The sequence below is a fragment of the Mytilus trossulus genome, chromosome 11 (genome assembly GCF_036588685.1).
Source record: "Mytilus trossulus isolate FHL-02 chromosome 11, PNRI_Mtr1.1.1.hap1, whole genome shotgun sequence".
Classification (NCBI taxonomy): Eukaryota; Metazoa; Mollusca; class Bivalvia; order Mytilida; family Mytilidae; genus Mytilus; species Mytilus trossulus.
The window spans coordinates 38,395,757-38,412,082 of record NC_086383.1 but is presented as its reverse complement, the minus strand read 5'-3'; the positions used below and the strand labels follow the sequence as shown (position 1 = coordinate 38,412,082).

Here is a 16,326-nt window from a genome sequence, read left to right as displayed (position 1 = left end):
AAAATGACCAGTGATTTTACATAATCACTGAACATTTTAATAATTATTCTACAAATTCCCTAATATGATTTTAGGGATTATGAATAATTTAATGTTCCTGTGTTTAATAAACAAAATTAATATAGACAAATTATAATTTTAAGTTTCTTTCATTTTCTTTGCCAGATGAAAAAATTTAGCTTTTAAACCCAAAGGATGATCTAAAAGATATAATCAACACAAGGTTAAGAGATATAGTTGAAGACTTCAAAATCAAAAATATTAACCTTCCCTTATAACGATAGCTTTACATGTATTGTTTGTTTATTAAAAGCCATCGTCAGATGAATATTCATGCTCTATTTGTAAATCCACAAGCATGTTATTTGTGATACATGTAAAGCAAATGGTGAAGTAGATTATGGAACAACTGTTTTGTGTGTTTTTTTTGTTCAAATAACAATTTGCAAGAAATTCAAACTGAGAGAACTTAGGCATTCAAATGTAAAGAAAAACAGGCAGAACTTGGGATTAAAATAGAACAAACTGTAAGAGGAAGCTTGCATATTCTCATACCAATTCGATAGGATAAAAAAGAAAAGGGAAACCCAAAAAACATAATGGCAAATCTTAAAAAAAGGGTCTAAAAAAGGATATTGCCTGAACACAAAACAATGGTATCTTTATCTTTCTTGCTCGAACCACTTCAAAGTTGCAAATTTCCATTTTTTTTATTATTATTTTTTGTGGGGGGGGGGGTACCTTCGCATGTGTCTACTGAACTTTTTATTTCTCTTAGGCGTGTTGTTAAACTCTGATTCGATATGCGCAGGAGAAGGATTTTTAAAATGTGGATATTGTGGTAAAAACAGATTTGAATGCATATTATTTTAATATATTGTGTTTAACATTTTAATATAGTGTGCCTAACTTTAAAAAAAAAATGGGTTTATCATTTCTATATATTGTTATAATTTTGTTACTTTATTATGATGTTTTTATGTGATTTTATAGAATAAATTATTTTATTTTTATTAACTTTCTTTATAAATACAACTATTTCTTTATTTCAGTTATTATGTAGAATCCCTGACGTTTTTTCTAGTGATTAAACATAATCTCTGAAATTTTCAGGTATTCTACATAATCACTAAACTAGCCAGTGATTCTACATAATCCCTAAAAAATTTCAGGGATTCTACATAATCACTGATTATACAAATTCACTGTAACATATACATGTTTAATTCCAATCAAATGTATGTGTAACTCATTGTAAACGAATTCCGGTTACTATTATAAAGCTAGCTCTGGTTTTAACTTTTCGACAGTATTAGCTGAAATATATATAACTTTATAATTTAGCATTGATGAAATAGTAACTCGTGTATCAAGAAAATGAACCGAACTGTACATACTATTTAGATTTATGGTATGGCAAGAGAAACTATTCTTAATTTCACGTATTCAGGTTATTTGAATGTATTTATATATAAAAATCAGTTTAAACATATTTAAGCTTTTATTATTTTCTTTTTTGTGAAGAGTAATGTATTTTGAAAAAACACCAAGCGTAACGTTATGTCCTTAGAACAGGTATACATATTGTACAGTTAAACAGGATGTACACATATTACGGTTCATATGATAAGACGGATGTTAAACACTTCAAACATGTTAAATGTTTGTCACTATTGCGGTATTATGGTCATATAAAACTGAACACTGAAAGTGAAACAAAAATAGTTAGGTAGAACAGAAAGTGAAAGTTAATAATGTATAATTTTTTTTTGTGGGACAGCTAGTCAGTAAGATTTTGTTCTTCAGCTGAACACAGCTTCTTTCACATAGGAAACTTTTATGTACTAAAAATCAGGAAATTTATTTTTAATATTTAGTATTTTTCTTTACTTTAACATTATTGTAGTATCTAGGTACCTGTATTTTACAGACAAAAAAATTGGTACAGAAATAATACCAACAGTGATCGCAATAATCAATGTTTACTTATCATAATTTTCAGAGATTTGATATAGACAAACTTTCAAAATGCTGATAATGTAAAAGTGTAACCAAAAATGTGTAGTACTAAATTTTCAAGTACAAAATAAGTACTGTAAAATACAGCTACCTAATTATTTACAATAATTTCAAAGTAACAAAATATTTATAAAAATTTAAAGCAGGTTTAACAGTATTTTCAGTTTTTGTACAGAAATAGTACACATGCAAAAGTAGCTGTGTAGATAATATGGTTGGTATCTTTTTCATATATAAGGATTTGTGATGGATATTTTCCAGGCAAGTTTTCATATTCCTTAAGGTCTTACTATTAAACGTATTTCAACCTTTTGACTACTTCTACTCCAGTTCTGACGTGGTTAATGTATGTGGTGTTGTCTAATCTTTTTCTATATATCGCTTCTTATATAAAAGTTGATGGCTAGGTATTCAATTTCTGTGGTATAATTGTTCTGATCTGTCATCCTCTCCACAAGATTGAAGTTTGTTTTGTCTTTTTGTTAGTCTTCTGTAATAAGTCTATTCGTACCCTATAATGTAATTGTGTTCATGTGTCGGTTTGATAAACCTCCACTGTGCAAACTTTATTATTTCAACAAACACAAATATAATGTTTTGAAGTTGACCAGTTGGTACTGCCTGCCGGAGGGTAGTTGTCCGGTTGGTACGGCCTGTAGGGGTAGTTTGCCAGTGGGAACGGCCTGTCGGAGGGTAGTTTGCTGATTGGTACTGACTGTCGGAGGATAGTCGGCCGGTTGGAACGGCCTATTGGAGAGTAGTTGGCTGATTGGTACTGCCTGTCTGAGGGTATTTTGCCGGTTGGAAAGACCAATTGGAGGGTTGTTGGCTGGTTGGTACTGCCTGTCGGAGGGTAGTTGGCCGGTTGGAACGATCTATTGGAAATACTTAGCTGGTTGGTACTGCCTGTCGGAGGGTAGTTGGCCGGTTAGAACGACCTATTGGAGATACTTGGCTGGTTGGTACTGCCTGTTGGAGAGTAGTTGACTGGTTGGTACCGACTGTCGGAGGGTAGTTTGCTGGCTGGTACTGTCTGTCGGAGGGTAGAAGCCCGGTCGGTACTGACTTTCGGAGAGTAGTTGGCTGGTTGGTATACGTACTGCCTGTAGTAGGGTAGTTGGCCGATTTGAATGACCTATTGAAGGGTAGTTGGCTGGTTGGTAATGCCTGTCGGAGGGTAGTTGGCCGGTTGGAACGGACTGTCGGAGGGTGGCTGAACGGTTGGTTCTTCCTTCACGTGTCCTATATTATACAGGATCGCGTACATACTTTTTTGTCAATTTGAGTTCTTATATTCAGTCTCCATAATGTGAATGTATGTTCACACAGTGAATGTAAATAAAGGCAACAGTAGTATACCGCTGTTCAAAAGTCATAAATCGATTAAAAGAAAAGAAAACTCAAACCGAGGGAAACACATCAACTATAAGAGAAAAAGCTTCATCAACGTATAACAAATTTGAATGCAGCACGACCGGAAGGTATTATTTATCTCCTCTATCTATACTTTTGACTTGAACATATCATTTCGTGATTTTGAATTCCTGCTTGATTACAATAGATTGATTTTAGTAAAACGATTTACTTGTATTCGTATCTTACAATATCTGTAGATTAAATATTCTGTAGTAAGATCTATACATTTGTAGTTGTCCTGTAGACGTATATTTTAATTTGGGTGATATGTTATTGTTGTTTGACTCATACCATTTATTCATACTATGTATGCTTTGTCACATATGTCGTTATCCGAAGTACTTTCGGATGTTTGGTAGTTATGTTTTGGAATTTTCATCAGATTTTTGAAATCCTCTGGTTTCATCGATGTTGATGTCTTAAAACATTTAGCCCATTGGTTCCCTGGAATGGCGTATTAAATGAATGAAGAATACTCCAAATGCAGGCTCTGTTGAAATAATGCTACGCTAAAATGGAAAGTTCACAATTGGGAAATTGAAATCATATTTTGTCGTAACATTTTGTTTTTATTCTCCCTCATTGTAAATATTGGCGATATTGTTTCTATGTCAAAAACATTGTTTAGTAGCTTACAAGTTACTCACTATATAAAACATTATGTTATTGTTCATAAGATGACAACTCCCATTACAACTGTCAATATATGTAATATTCTCTTTGCAATACATTGTACTTCTGTATTCTTTTTAGATTGGTGCGAACAACACAGTTAATTTTAAATTAAAAACTATAATGAAATTATTAAATATCTGATAAGTCGTAATCTACCGTCCTGAATTTTTAACTTAAAACCTTTTGTTATCTGATATTTTATAATCACCTGTCATACTTGTGATTATGTCCAAAACATTATGGCTCAGGTTGCGTCTAAAACATGTGAAATTTGTTTGAGTGCCACTGGATCACAATATTGCTTAGATTGTGAGCAATATTATTGCGAAAATTGTAAGGTTCAATATCATAGTAAGAAGTTAGTGAAAGACCATCTTTTTCAAAACGCTGGGCAGAATTTAGACAAGACAAGACAAGAACTAGATAAGACAAGACAGTGGGACAGTTTGGTACATCATAATCTGAAAGAAGAAATCAACAACCTACATGTAACCTCTCTTCCAGAGTTTCCCAATATATCATTCAATCGCAGATATGTAACTAGTGATGACATATGGCAGCCGATAAATACCAACACTATCAGGTGAATATCAAGATAAGATTGTGTTTTACTATATTGATTGCATTTTCTTCATTCACCCTGCAATATATACACTGATATATATTTAAAAAGCCTTAAAGTGCACAAAACAACACCAATAACAAATTGAAACTATAAAAAAAGTAATTATTTATAAATAACATAAAATTATATCCTTCATCAGTATGATTGCGATTTTAAATGAATCATACAAGTCTATCCGGATTAAACTATAACAATCTTGAAATTTACACAATAAAAAAGTCCAACCGACCATCAATTTTATTGGGTTAGTGTCACTTTACAATTTGACTTTATTTAAACCAGCACGTTCACTTAGATCTTAAAAATAATAACAAAAAAAAAGTAACAACAACAATCTAATAAGCATTCTTAGAATTCACGAAAAATATGAACGCTGCCCGGATTACTCGACTATAAAAAAGACATCATGATGTAGAACGCATAGCAATGAAATCATCTACTTAAAACTCATATTGTCGATAATGTAGTGCTATAAATGTCTTCTGGAAATTAAATCAACTGTAACAGGTAAGTTGAAATTCGAACGGCTTTTTTTCTTTATGATATTGTATATTCTAGAACCTGGTTTCAATGATTCTAACTCTATCTGTATTCAATAGCTTGTAAATACTATTCAGACTTTATAAAACGTTACCAGACAGTTGATGAACCAGGGTTACGTCAAAGAACCTCTCGTTTTTATGGATAAAATGCATATAAAGATACCTTAACCTTTTTAGTAAATATTCTGTATCAGACTCAGAGATACTACTTGATGGTCTTCGAGAATGAATTCTAAGGACTGAATAACTCATCATTTTTTCTTTTTGTTGGCTTTGTATATTTGTTACCTTTACCGATTTTCATTAACATCCTTTTGGGTTAGCTAAGTATTTATGCTTCCAACTATTGTGTCAAAGTGCTATGGTCAACTGTTTTGTCACCATGTCTTTCATATGTGCCTAAATGGTTTTTCTAAAGAGTTCTATATGTCATGTTGGTTAAGATTATTACACAGTGATACTGCTGCTTTTATTCTGTCGATTCGTTTTCTAACACGGTGTTGTCAATATTTATGGAATGCCATGCAGCTGACATACACGTGCGATAGCCATAAAACCAGGTTTGTTACACCATTTTTTACATAAGGAAATGCATGTTTTAAGTAGGATATTACTCTACTATCGAACTCGGACTTCTTTTGAACTGAGTTTAAATTGCGTATTGTCACATGTACTTGTTCATTCCACATTGACTAGAGTTATAGGGTTGGGTTGAGATACCAAAAACAAGTTAAACCCCCGCATTCATGCGCCTGTTCCAAGTCAGGAAGCCCTTGCATGTGTTTTTAAATTTTGATTCATTTATATATTTAGTAGAAAGTGTGATAGATATAAGAAGATGTGGTATGAGTGCCAATGAGACAACTCTATGATCCAAGTCACAATTTGTTAAATAAACCATTAAAGGAAAACGGTCTTCAACACGGAGCCTTGGATCACATCGTTATCTCTGAAGGTATACAATATGTGTATTTGTCAGTTGAAGCCTGGCTCTGGATGTGAAATTTGTTCGCTTAGTTGAAGACCCATTCTTGGTTAGGTATGTTGTCTCCTCTTTTTTGTCCGACTGTCTCTTTGACGCATTCCCCGTTTTCATTCTCAATGTTATTAATGTAAAGGGAACGGAAAAGTCCTACTGATTTCTATATACGGATTCTTATCTTGCGTTTACGATTTTTTATATCACTATTTCTGTATCTAGCTAAAAACATGAAAACATGAAAATATCCATCATGAAGCTTCCGAATCACTTTTCTAAATTGATCTTCACCAGGGAAAAATCCTTAAAAGCCAAGAAATTATTTAAAACTTTAAAACTTGGAGAAATATGTATCCAAAAAAGGACAATGATATTAAATATCGATATGCAAGAAAAAACATTGTAGGTGTACATGTATGTAATTTTATAAATTAAATATAAATCAAATCATGTGCATTAAATGGCCGTATACTTATGTATTACTAATAAGTAATTATAAAAACTCTACACGAAATCTTTCATGTCATCATGTACTTCATTGTGATGCACGCTTATAGTTTTAGAAACAGATCTCGGTGGATCCTTCCGCCATTTAGACTTCTTGTACGGCGAAACACCAAATTCTTTTCCAAATCGAACAAATAGATAAATTCCAAAGCATGTTAAAGCAATGCTTATTAAAATTAATACAAGAGTTATCGCTCCTAATGCTTTGTATACTTGTGCATGATTGGAACATCCGGGTGTGTCATTAGAACTTGCGCATGATTCGAGAACCCTCGAAGCGCCAAATACAACAATTGCAACAAAATATCCAAGCATTGATATAACTGATAGAATCAGGTGGAGTATTACCTGCAAAGGAAAAGACATATTTGTTTAGTATGCTGAGCTAGTGTATGTGAGCACTGTTTAATCGATTATATTATGTTACTCAAGCTAAATGCGTGCTTTTTTTTTTAAAACAACAAATTTACAAATATTAAAAGTTGAATATATGTTTGATGCATGCTCATGATTTATGGACAACAAGATTACGTAGAATAAAATGCATGGCTGGCGATTATAAATATGATAACTACGGGTTTAAGGGCAATAATTATGCTTCGATTACATATACATGTATAATTTGAATGGCTACGTTCGAAATATATCATTTAGTGTAAATTATCAGCACAAATCTTGCTTTCATGATACTCAGACACAACTTTCTTTATTTCATGTCTAGTTTACGATAAGTTTAAATATAAAATTAAGAGTTCATTCCCAAATTAATGATAAACGAGTTCATGTTGTTTTGGTCTCATTTTTCTAATTGTTTTGTCTGCAGTCAGTTTCAATTGTATATTAATTACTAAACGCCCGAGGCAAAACCGAACCGAAAATGACAGCCTTTCGAATCGCAGTCGTATAAGGTTTTCTTGAAAGAGAAAAATCTGACCTCATACTGTTCTTGTAAGTTCAAGATCGAAAGACCGTACGGCGACTTATTTTAACGACCATGACTACCCATGAGGGTCTGGCACTGGGTAGACGTCTGGCACTAGGAAGACAATAAAACCGGATTCAGTAGGGACCTTTGCTATGTATAGATCATGGTGCCATTTGACTTCTTATCAAAATATTAAACAATGTGTATCTGATAAATAAATTGCGCAATAGATAGAAAAATGATGATTTAAAATGATTATTTCATCTATTTATTAAGTGTTGTAACAGAAACAATGTGTAACCGGGTTCTCTTTGAACTGTAGTTTCCATACAATAGACGAGAGAAATGGCTATCAGAAGAACTAAGCGAACATTAAATATAGTCATACAGAAAATTAACTTACTAATGCTGTTTCCGGTTCATCTGGCTTCTCCTTCACAAACAGACCTTGGACAGAGAAACATCCACCAACAGTTGCTTTGGCCATTACCTATACAGACAAATATAAAAAAAAAATGTGTTCAAAATCATTTTGTGTAGAACATCATGAGATTGTCCGAAATACCAAATAAAATTATAACTGAAAACGGGGAATGTGTGAAAGATAACATCATGACCAAAAAACAGATAGCAGCCGAAGGCCACCAACGGGTCTTCAACAAAACGAGTAAATCTCCCATCTTGGGATGGACTTATGTTGGCCCCTAAACAAAAATGTGTACTAGTTCATTGAAAATAAACGTCATACTTAAAAACATATAAATGATATAATATTAAAAATCATAAAGACTTACAAATCCAGAATTGTTGAAAAATTATCGAGATATCGAATTTTAAATCTTATATGACATTGATACTTTGCATGGAAAGCCACAAGGAGATCAAAACAAAATATAATACAAAACAATTATTGATAACTTTTCCTGTACATGTATATGCGTTATCAGCATCGAGGTGACTTGTTGTTAAAGCGATACATAGATACTCATACATGCTATAAAGGCGGTCTTTTGAAGGATTCAGAATTTGAGTTTGGTCACCAATGTATGGCACATTAATGTTTGCCAGCTAAAAATATTCCGATACATGAAATTATGACGATTTAAAATATAATGCTAATGTTGACAACATAACAGCAAACAACAAATTTATGGAATACTGCTTTCTCAACAATTGCTAAGACAGGGCTATGAATCAATCAAATTAAGGTCATCATTCAAGAAATTGTACGGTCGTCATTATGAGATGATTGGCCATGATGACAAAAGTGTGTCAGAAATCATATCTGATATTCTTCCTCAGTCATAATAGCCTTCCATCATTACCGGACTGAACAATTTAAGAAATAACAGGACGGGTGCTGTATACGGTGCTGGAAATGCTTACCCTTTCCGGAGCACCTGGTTTCACTCTCGGTTTTTAGTGGAGTTCGTGTTGTTTCTAAATTATTTATTATAACTGTTGATGTAAATGTCTTTGGTTTTGTGAGTCTTTGTTTACTCCTTGGTTTTGATTGTAATTGTCTTATGAGTTTCCCTGCTTTCAGAATTAATTTAAACATGTGTAGGTAATACATTTCGGATAATTCTTCATATGTTATTAGTTATTATGAAGTCCCGAAATATTTTTAAAATTAACACGTGTGTGATGATTTTTTTTAAAACTCACAACTGTTGCAGCTACAAAAGATGCCACATAGAAAGGAGGTGTGGAATATAACTCTCCGTTCATCCAGATTACTCCGATTATTCCGCAGACAAGAAGTCCAGTCATTATAATAGTGTCAACAATAAACAGTAAAAAGTGCGAGCGGAAGGCTTCACGTCGTAAACCTGAAAATAACAAATAATATCCTCTGACTGAATACAAGCAATAACTCATGAGGTATTGAAAATTACATTAAGAACACTCAACTGTTTCTTTTTGTTTCATCGAACCAGTTCAAAATTTAAAAAAAATCCTAAATTGAGAAATGCTATTATAATTATACCAGCACTGGTAGATAACCACTGCTTGTAGATCGTTAGTCGTCCAAGCGTATTATAAGTTCATTAGTCTGTACGTAGATTGTGATGACTAACATCTATTTCAAAACAGCCCGTTGTTGATTTTGAAAAGTCAAACGTTTCAACTGCATAAACATTTCTTACTTTATAAATAAACTCATCATAGATACCAGGTCTAAATTTTGCATATTAATATAATTATAAAATTTCCATCCTGGTATATATGGTGAGTTTAATTGACAAAGGTGATCTGAGATAAATTTGATTACTATCATTTAAGGTCACTTTTAGTCATATATTCCCAAACATGTATATGTATAAATACATTCCTGGCGTTAAAACCTTTTAATCCGTGAGATATCTCTATAAACAATAAAGCCGGAATATCTCTTCGGATGCACGAAATTATATCAGTGTTGCAAGTAAATTTATTATATAGCACGTTGCAAAAGAGGGACGAAAGATACCAAAGGGACAGTCAACTCATACATCCAAAACAAACTGACAACGCCATGGCTAAAAATAAAAAAAACACAAACAGACAAACAATAGTACACATGATACAACATAGAAAACTAAAGAATAAACAACACGAACCCCACCAAAAACTAGGGGTGATTTCAGGTGCATCGGAAGGGTAAGCAGATCCTGCTCCACATGTGACACCCGTCGTGTTGCTAATGTGATAACACATTCGGTAACCATTGATAAAAATAATAGACAAGCCATACTCAGACTGCGCTTACAAAATTAACTAAGTATCAAAATAAGAAAGTACGTGTTTAGCATCATGATGGTTTTTAATGGATTTTTTTTTATAGTGGCTTATAGTGTTCGTACCTAGAAATACAAAACAAAAGATATAGGGTATCCTTCAATGACAGTGTCTCATAAGTCAGTATTATAAAAAAAAAAAAGATGTGGTATTATTGCCAATGAGACAACTATTCACAATAAACCAAAATGACACAAACATTAACAACTATAGGTAACCGTACGGCCTTCAACAATGAGCAAAGCCCAAACCACATAGTCAGCTATAAAAGGCCCCGATTATGTCTAGATATTGATTGGTGTATGTGTTATTATTATACATGTTGTATATCTTTTATGGCAATCAATTAAATATGTAACACTTGTTTAAATGACAAGTTATCGTCAAATGGTCAACAACTCATTTTAAAAAAGCGAAAGAACTACATGTACGTTTTTGGTGTTGTTCTCCATCTCAAAGAAGTCTTACATCTTTTAAATACCTCTCCTACTTTGAGTTAGATTACATAATACCGATTTATCATATGACATTATTTAGTGTGAAAGAAATTTATGCATTTCCGGCTTCAAAAGGAAGACACACTTTCCTGGATTGATATTCCCCAAAAAATGTAAGATTTTTAAAAATCTATATCATATGTTTCGATTCAGCATATACTGTTAAACAGTAAGAATCCAAATAAAAAAATATTCTGACTTGCAACATGCCATATACAGACCCCGCAAAGTGGTTCTGCAAGGGATATTAACGTGCATACACAGGCAAATTTCACTCACATCAATTTCACGTGAATTTAATCTCAAACGGTCTTATACGTGAAACTTACATGAAATCAGTTTTTATAAATTTCATGTGAGATTCATGTGAAATTCATGTGAACAAATTTTGCTTGTGTAGAGCATGACAATCTCTCTACACGAAATTTCGAATTTGACGTCCTCGCACTGAATGGACGCGTGGCAGCGTTCTTGTTCATCTCTCACGCCTAAATGGCATCAATAAACAAAATTAGTAAAAAATGGACTTTTTAATTTCCTTCCATGTTTTTACCTGCAACTGGAGTTGTAATACAAGACTTGTACCTTTAAACAGGTGCAACTAGATTAATGAGCCAAAAATATACAGAAAATTTTTGCTAGGATTTTTAAAGTAAGGAGAGTCTTGCATAGAATTTGACATCACCATTCTGACTGGACGTGGGTGCGAATTTTAATATCACGCACAACCAAACGGTAATTTATCTTCGACAATTATTTTACTGCTACATGTATTTGTAAGAGAACCAAGAGTTACTATTTTTTCTTTTCCCCAGTCCACCGTAGATCTATTGATCATCGAGTTATTGAACTATGTGGAAGTTGAAAGAAAATCTATAGCAAAAGGACAAACAAATGCGGGTATAGCACGTAAACAAATATAGCGAAAGAGTCAAGTGGTATGGACACTGAATGAATGTGCCGAATATTGGAGGTTATGGAAAGGCCTTTAAGCTTGCAAACAAACAAAAAACAGAAACAAAACAAATCGATTTTGAATCAGCTAAAAAAAAATATCTCCCCCTGAAATTGAATGATAGTTTACTCATGCGTACCTCTGTTAGGTGTCTTGTACTCTCCCTGTGAGCCTGGAGGTTGATACATTGCATTTGCTGTAATAAAAAAAACCAATGTTATGCTTAAACTGGTGAAAAAGTAAATATAAATATTAGCCAAATGTTAGAACATGTAGAACATTACAAGTCATTCACATAGTAGACACCCAACAAAGTATTTTGATTTTAAATCTGCAATGCAATTTATGTTGATTTGCTAGGCTCTTATATCAATATAAGTTTTCTTCTGATAAATGTATGCTGAAGATATGCATGACTATTCACATGACCTTTACATTATTACAACGGGTGTTGTAAAAACTTACTTACTAGCAGACGATCTTAGACTGACGAGTGGTGTCCCCTGGCTTGATATTTACGCGTAAGTTCTATATCGAACATATTTGAGACATATTCATTAGACTAATATAACTATAAGTAAAGATTGATTGTATAAAGAGTGTGCATTTTAAGAACATGTAAAACTGGAGGCTCTCAAGAGCCTGTGTCGCTCACCTTGGTCTATGTGCATATTAAACAATGGACACAGATAAACTCATAACAAAATTGTGTTTTGATGATGGTGATGTGTTTGTAGATCTTACTTTACTTAAAATTCTTGTTGCTATACAATTATCTCTATATATAATGAACTTGGCCCATTAATAACAGTGGAAAATATTTTCGAAAAATCTACAATTTATGAAAAATGTTGAAAATTGACTATAAAGGGCAGTAACTCCTAGAGGGGTCAACTGACCATATCGGTCGTGTTGACTTATTTGTAAATCTTACTTTGCTAAACATTATTGCTGTTAACTGTTGATCTCTATCTATAATATTATTCAAGATAATAACCAAAAACAGCAAAATTTCTTTAAAATTACCAATTCAGGGGCAGCAACCCAACAACGGTTTGTTTCGATTCATCTGAAATTTTCAGGGCAGATAGATCTACACCTGATAAACAATATAACCCGTTTCAGATTTGCTCTTGATGCTTTAGTTTTTGATTTAAAAGCCAAAAACTGCATTTTACCCCTATGTTATATTTCTAGCCATGGCGGCCATCTTGAATAGTTGATCAAGTCAATGGACACAATTTTTAAACAAGATACCCCAATGATGATTGTGGCCAAGTTTAGTTAAAGTTGGCCACCTAATTTCAGAGGAGAAGATTTTTGTAAAAGATTACTAAGATTTACGAAAAATGGTTAAAAATTAACTATAAAAAGCAATAACTCCTAAAGGGGTCAACTGACCTTTTTGGTCGTGTTGACTTATTTGTAAATCGTAATTTGCTGAACATTATTGCTGTTTACTGTTTATCTCTATCTATAATATAATTCAAGATAATAACCAAAAACAGCAAAATTTCCTTAAAATTACGAATTCAGGGGCAGCAACCCAACAACGGGGTGTCCAATTCATCTAAAAATGACTGGGTAGATAGATCTTGACTTGATAAACAAATTAACTCCATGTCAGATTTGCTCTAAATGCTTTGGTTTTTGAGTTATAAGCCAAAAACTGCATTTTACCCCAATGTTCTATTTTTAGCCATAGCGGCCATCTTGGTCGGTTGACCGGATCAACTGACACAATTTTAACTCACTACCCCAATGATGATTGAGGCCAAGTTTTGTTTAATTTGGCCCAGTAGTTTCAGAGGAGAAGATTTTTGTAAAAGATAACTAAGATTTACGAAAAATGGTTAAACATTGACTATAAAGGGCAATAACTCCTAAAGGGGTCAACTGACCATTTTGATTGTGTTAACTTATTTGTAAATCTTACTTTGCTGAACATTATTGCTGTTTACAGTTTATCTCTATCTATAATATTATTCAAGATAATAACCAAAAACAGCAAAATTTCCTTAAAATTACCAATTCAGGGGCAGCAACCCAACAACCGGTTGTTCGATTCATCTGAAATTTTCAGGGTAGATAGATCTTGACATGGTGAACAATTTAACCCATGTCAGATTTGCTCTAAATGCTTTGGTTTTTGAGTTATAAGCCAAAAACTGCATTTTACCCCTATGTTCTATTTTTAGCCATGGCGGCTATCTTGGTTGGTTGACCGGGTCACCGGACACAATTTTTTAAAATAGATACCCTAATGATGATTGTGGCCAAGTTTGGTTAAGTTTGGCCTAGTAGTTTTAGAGGAGAAGATTTTTGTAAAAGTTAACGACGACGGACGACGACGGACGCTGGACGCAAAGTGATGAGAAAAGCTCACTTGGACCTTTGGGCCAGGTGAGCCAAAATAAAGGAAAACCGGTATGAAATTTTGTGTTATGTTAACTGTTTCTTTGGTCGTTTTAATTCTTTGAACGGGTAGTACATGTACCATTTTGTTTTCGTTTTAAGAGTTTGCATATCCTTTTGGTATTTTCGCCTCTTTTACAGTGAATATTAACCATAACTTCTGCGATTAGATTATTATATAATAGTATACAAATGAAGATAGAGAAATCAAGATCTAGAAGATATAGCTAACGCCCTGTGCCCACATTTCTTGTATATATACTTAATAATTAATCAATCGAAATATCGGTTTCTTTTTCTGTCCAAAGATGTTCTATTTGTATTATCAAATCTTGCTATAGTGGCCGTTTGTATTTGTTCCTTGAAATACCATCTTTTATAAGCACACATTTGATAACATGTATATTTTATGTAAACAAATATATATATATATTCCATGAAGAGCAATATTTTATTTACATAGAGGTTTATATTTCAGAACGAGAATTTACCATAACTTGAATTGGACATAAACAGATTACCACATCACTTATTTTAATCTCTTTTTAACTATTTCGTATCCAAATGAATGTTTAGATTTTTTATTGTACATAAATTAGAAATTTTGAATAACGTACCGGCTGCTAGCAACCGGTTGGATATGGAATATCGAATAAACAATAACGAACCGTCCGGCCGCGTACTTCAAACTCCTATGATCATTCACTTTTGTTAACTATATTTATTACAAGTGTACGTATTAATCAGCATTGATGAAAATAACATAAATTCAACACGAAAGAACTGATTGATTGTTGGTTGCTTAACGTTCAGTGGCAAATATTTCATGCATATTCAGGACGATTTCACGAAAGAACTGATGTTATGAATTAATTAATAAACACGGTGATATCAAAACGTGGTGTTTTGTCTGTTGCTTGTTCCGTTTCTGTGTGCTGTTGCGTTTCGGTGTTGTGTCGTTGTTCTCCTCTTATATTTAATGAGTTTCCCTCGGTTTTAGTTTGTTACCCCGATTTTGTTTTTTGTCCATTGATTTATGAGTTTTGAACAGCGGTATACTACTGTTGCCATTATAAATAACTGAAACATATTAATTTGGTCATAGTTATTTTCTTCTTCAGGAATGAATTTTATTATCATAAAAAAGGGGGTTCCGTTCAAAGAACAGACTGTTAATTCCGTTTAAAAAACCTCCCATATATATATATATATATATATATCGTATACTTTATAATTCATGATTACTAATATTATCTGAGCCTTATAAAGGATTAAACATTTTTTCTGATACATATTATTTAGTAAAACTGTTTTAATTGTGAAAATAACTAACCTGCACAACAGTGTGATATCTTTGTTTATTTAAATCTTGAATACAAACATTTAAAAACAACTAAAATCAATACATACAAAACTCTTCGACACGGAACATGCACTTTTTATATTCATTGTATTCCGAATTTTTAAACATTGCAAAGATATCATATTTGTCCATATGGAAAGTTCAATTGATTTCATTTTTAAATTGAAAGCATGGTAATGTCGTAGCATTTGAATGGTTTCACACTAGTAATTTTGGGGCCCTTTATAGCTTGTTGTTCGGTGTGAGAAAGGCTCCGTGTTGAAGGCCGTACATTGATCTATAATGATTTACTTTTTTTAAATTGTTATTTGGATGTAGAAATGTCTCATTGGCACTTACACCACATCTTCCTTTATCTATCAGAACGCTTTTCTATTTTGATTTTGACTTTTAAAAAAGAAAATAGATTTTCGAAAAGAAAATGTGCAAAATTCAAATTTGAATTTAGAAATTAAGGTTTTATTAATTATATTTATTTCGGGCATCAATATTCAACAAAATCATTTGAATAACAACAGCTTATGGAACATTTGAGGATATTACAGAATAGAGAATTACAGGACACAATAAAGAATAAATAGTAAAACTAAAATATTAAGAATAATGTACTTAACTTCGGGAGGGAGG

At 32.7% G+C, this 16,326-nt stretch overlaps 1 protein-coding gene across 1 annotated transcript; it reads right to left on the bottom strand.

The window, feature by feature from the left end:
• Nucleotides 1–6,654: 6,654 nt before the first annotated feature.
• On the bottom strand, nt 6,655–15,727 carry LOC134690349 (uncharacterized). Its single transcript, XM_063550314.1, has 5 exons — nt 15,670–15,727; nt 12,061–12,117; nt 9,357–9,520; nt 8,092–8,178; nt 6,655–7,111 (listed from the first exon to the last, which is right to left on the bottom strand). Exons 2-5 carry the CDS (start codon nt 12,107–12,109, stop codon nt 6,761–6,763), a joined length of 651 nt encoding a protein of 216 aa, XP_063406384.1. The 5' UTR covers nt 12,110–12,117; nt 15,670–15,727; the 3' UTR covers nt 6,655–6,760.
• Nucleotides 15,728–16,326: the final 599 nt, after the last annotated feature.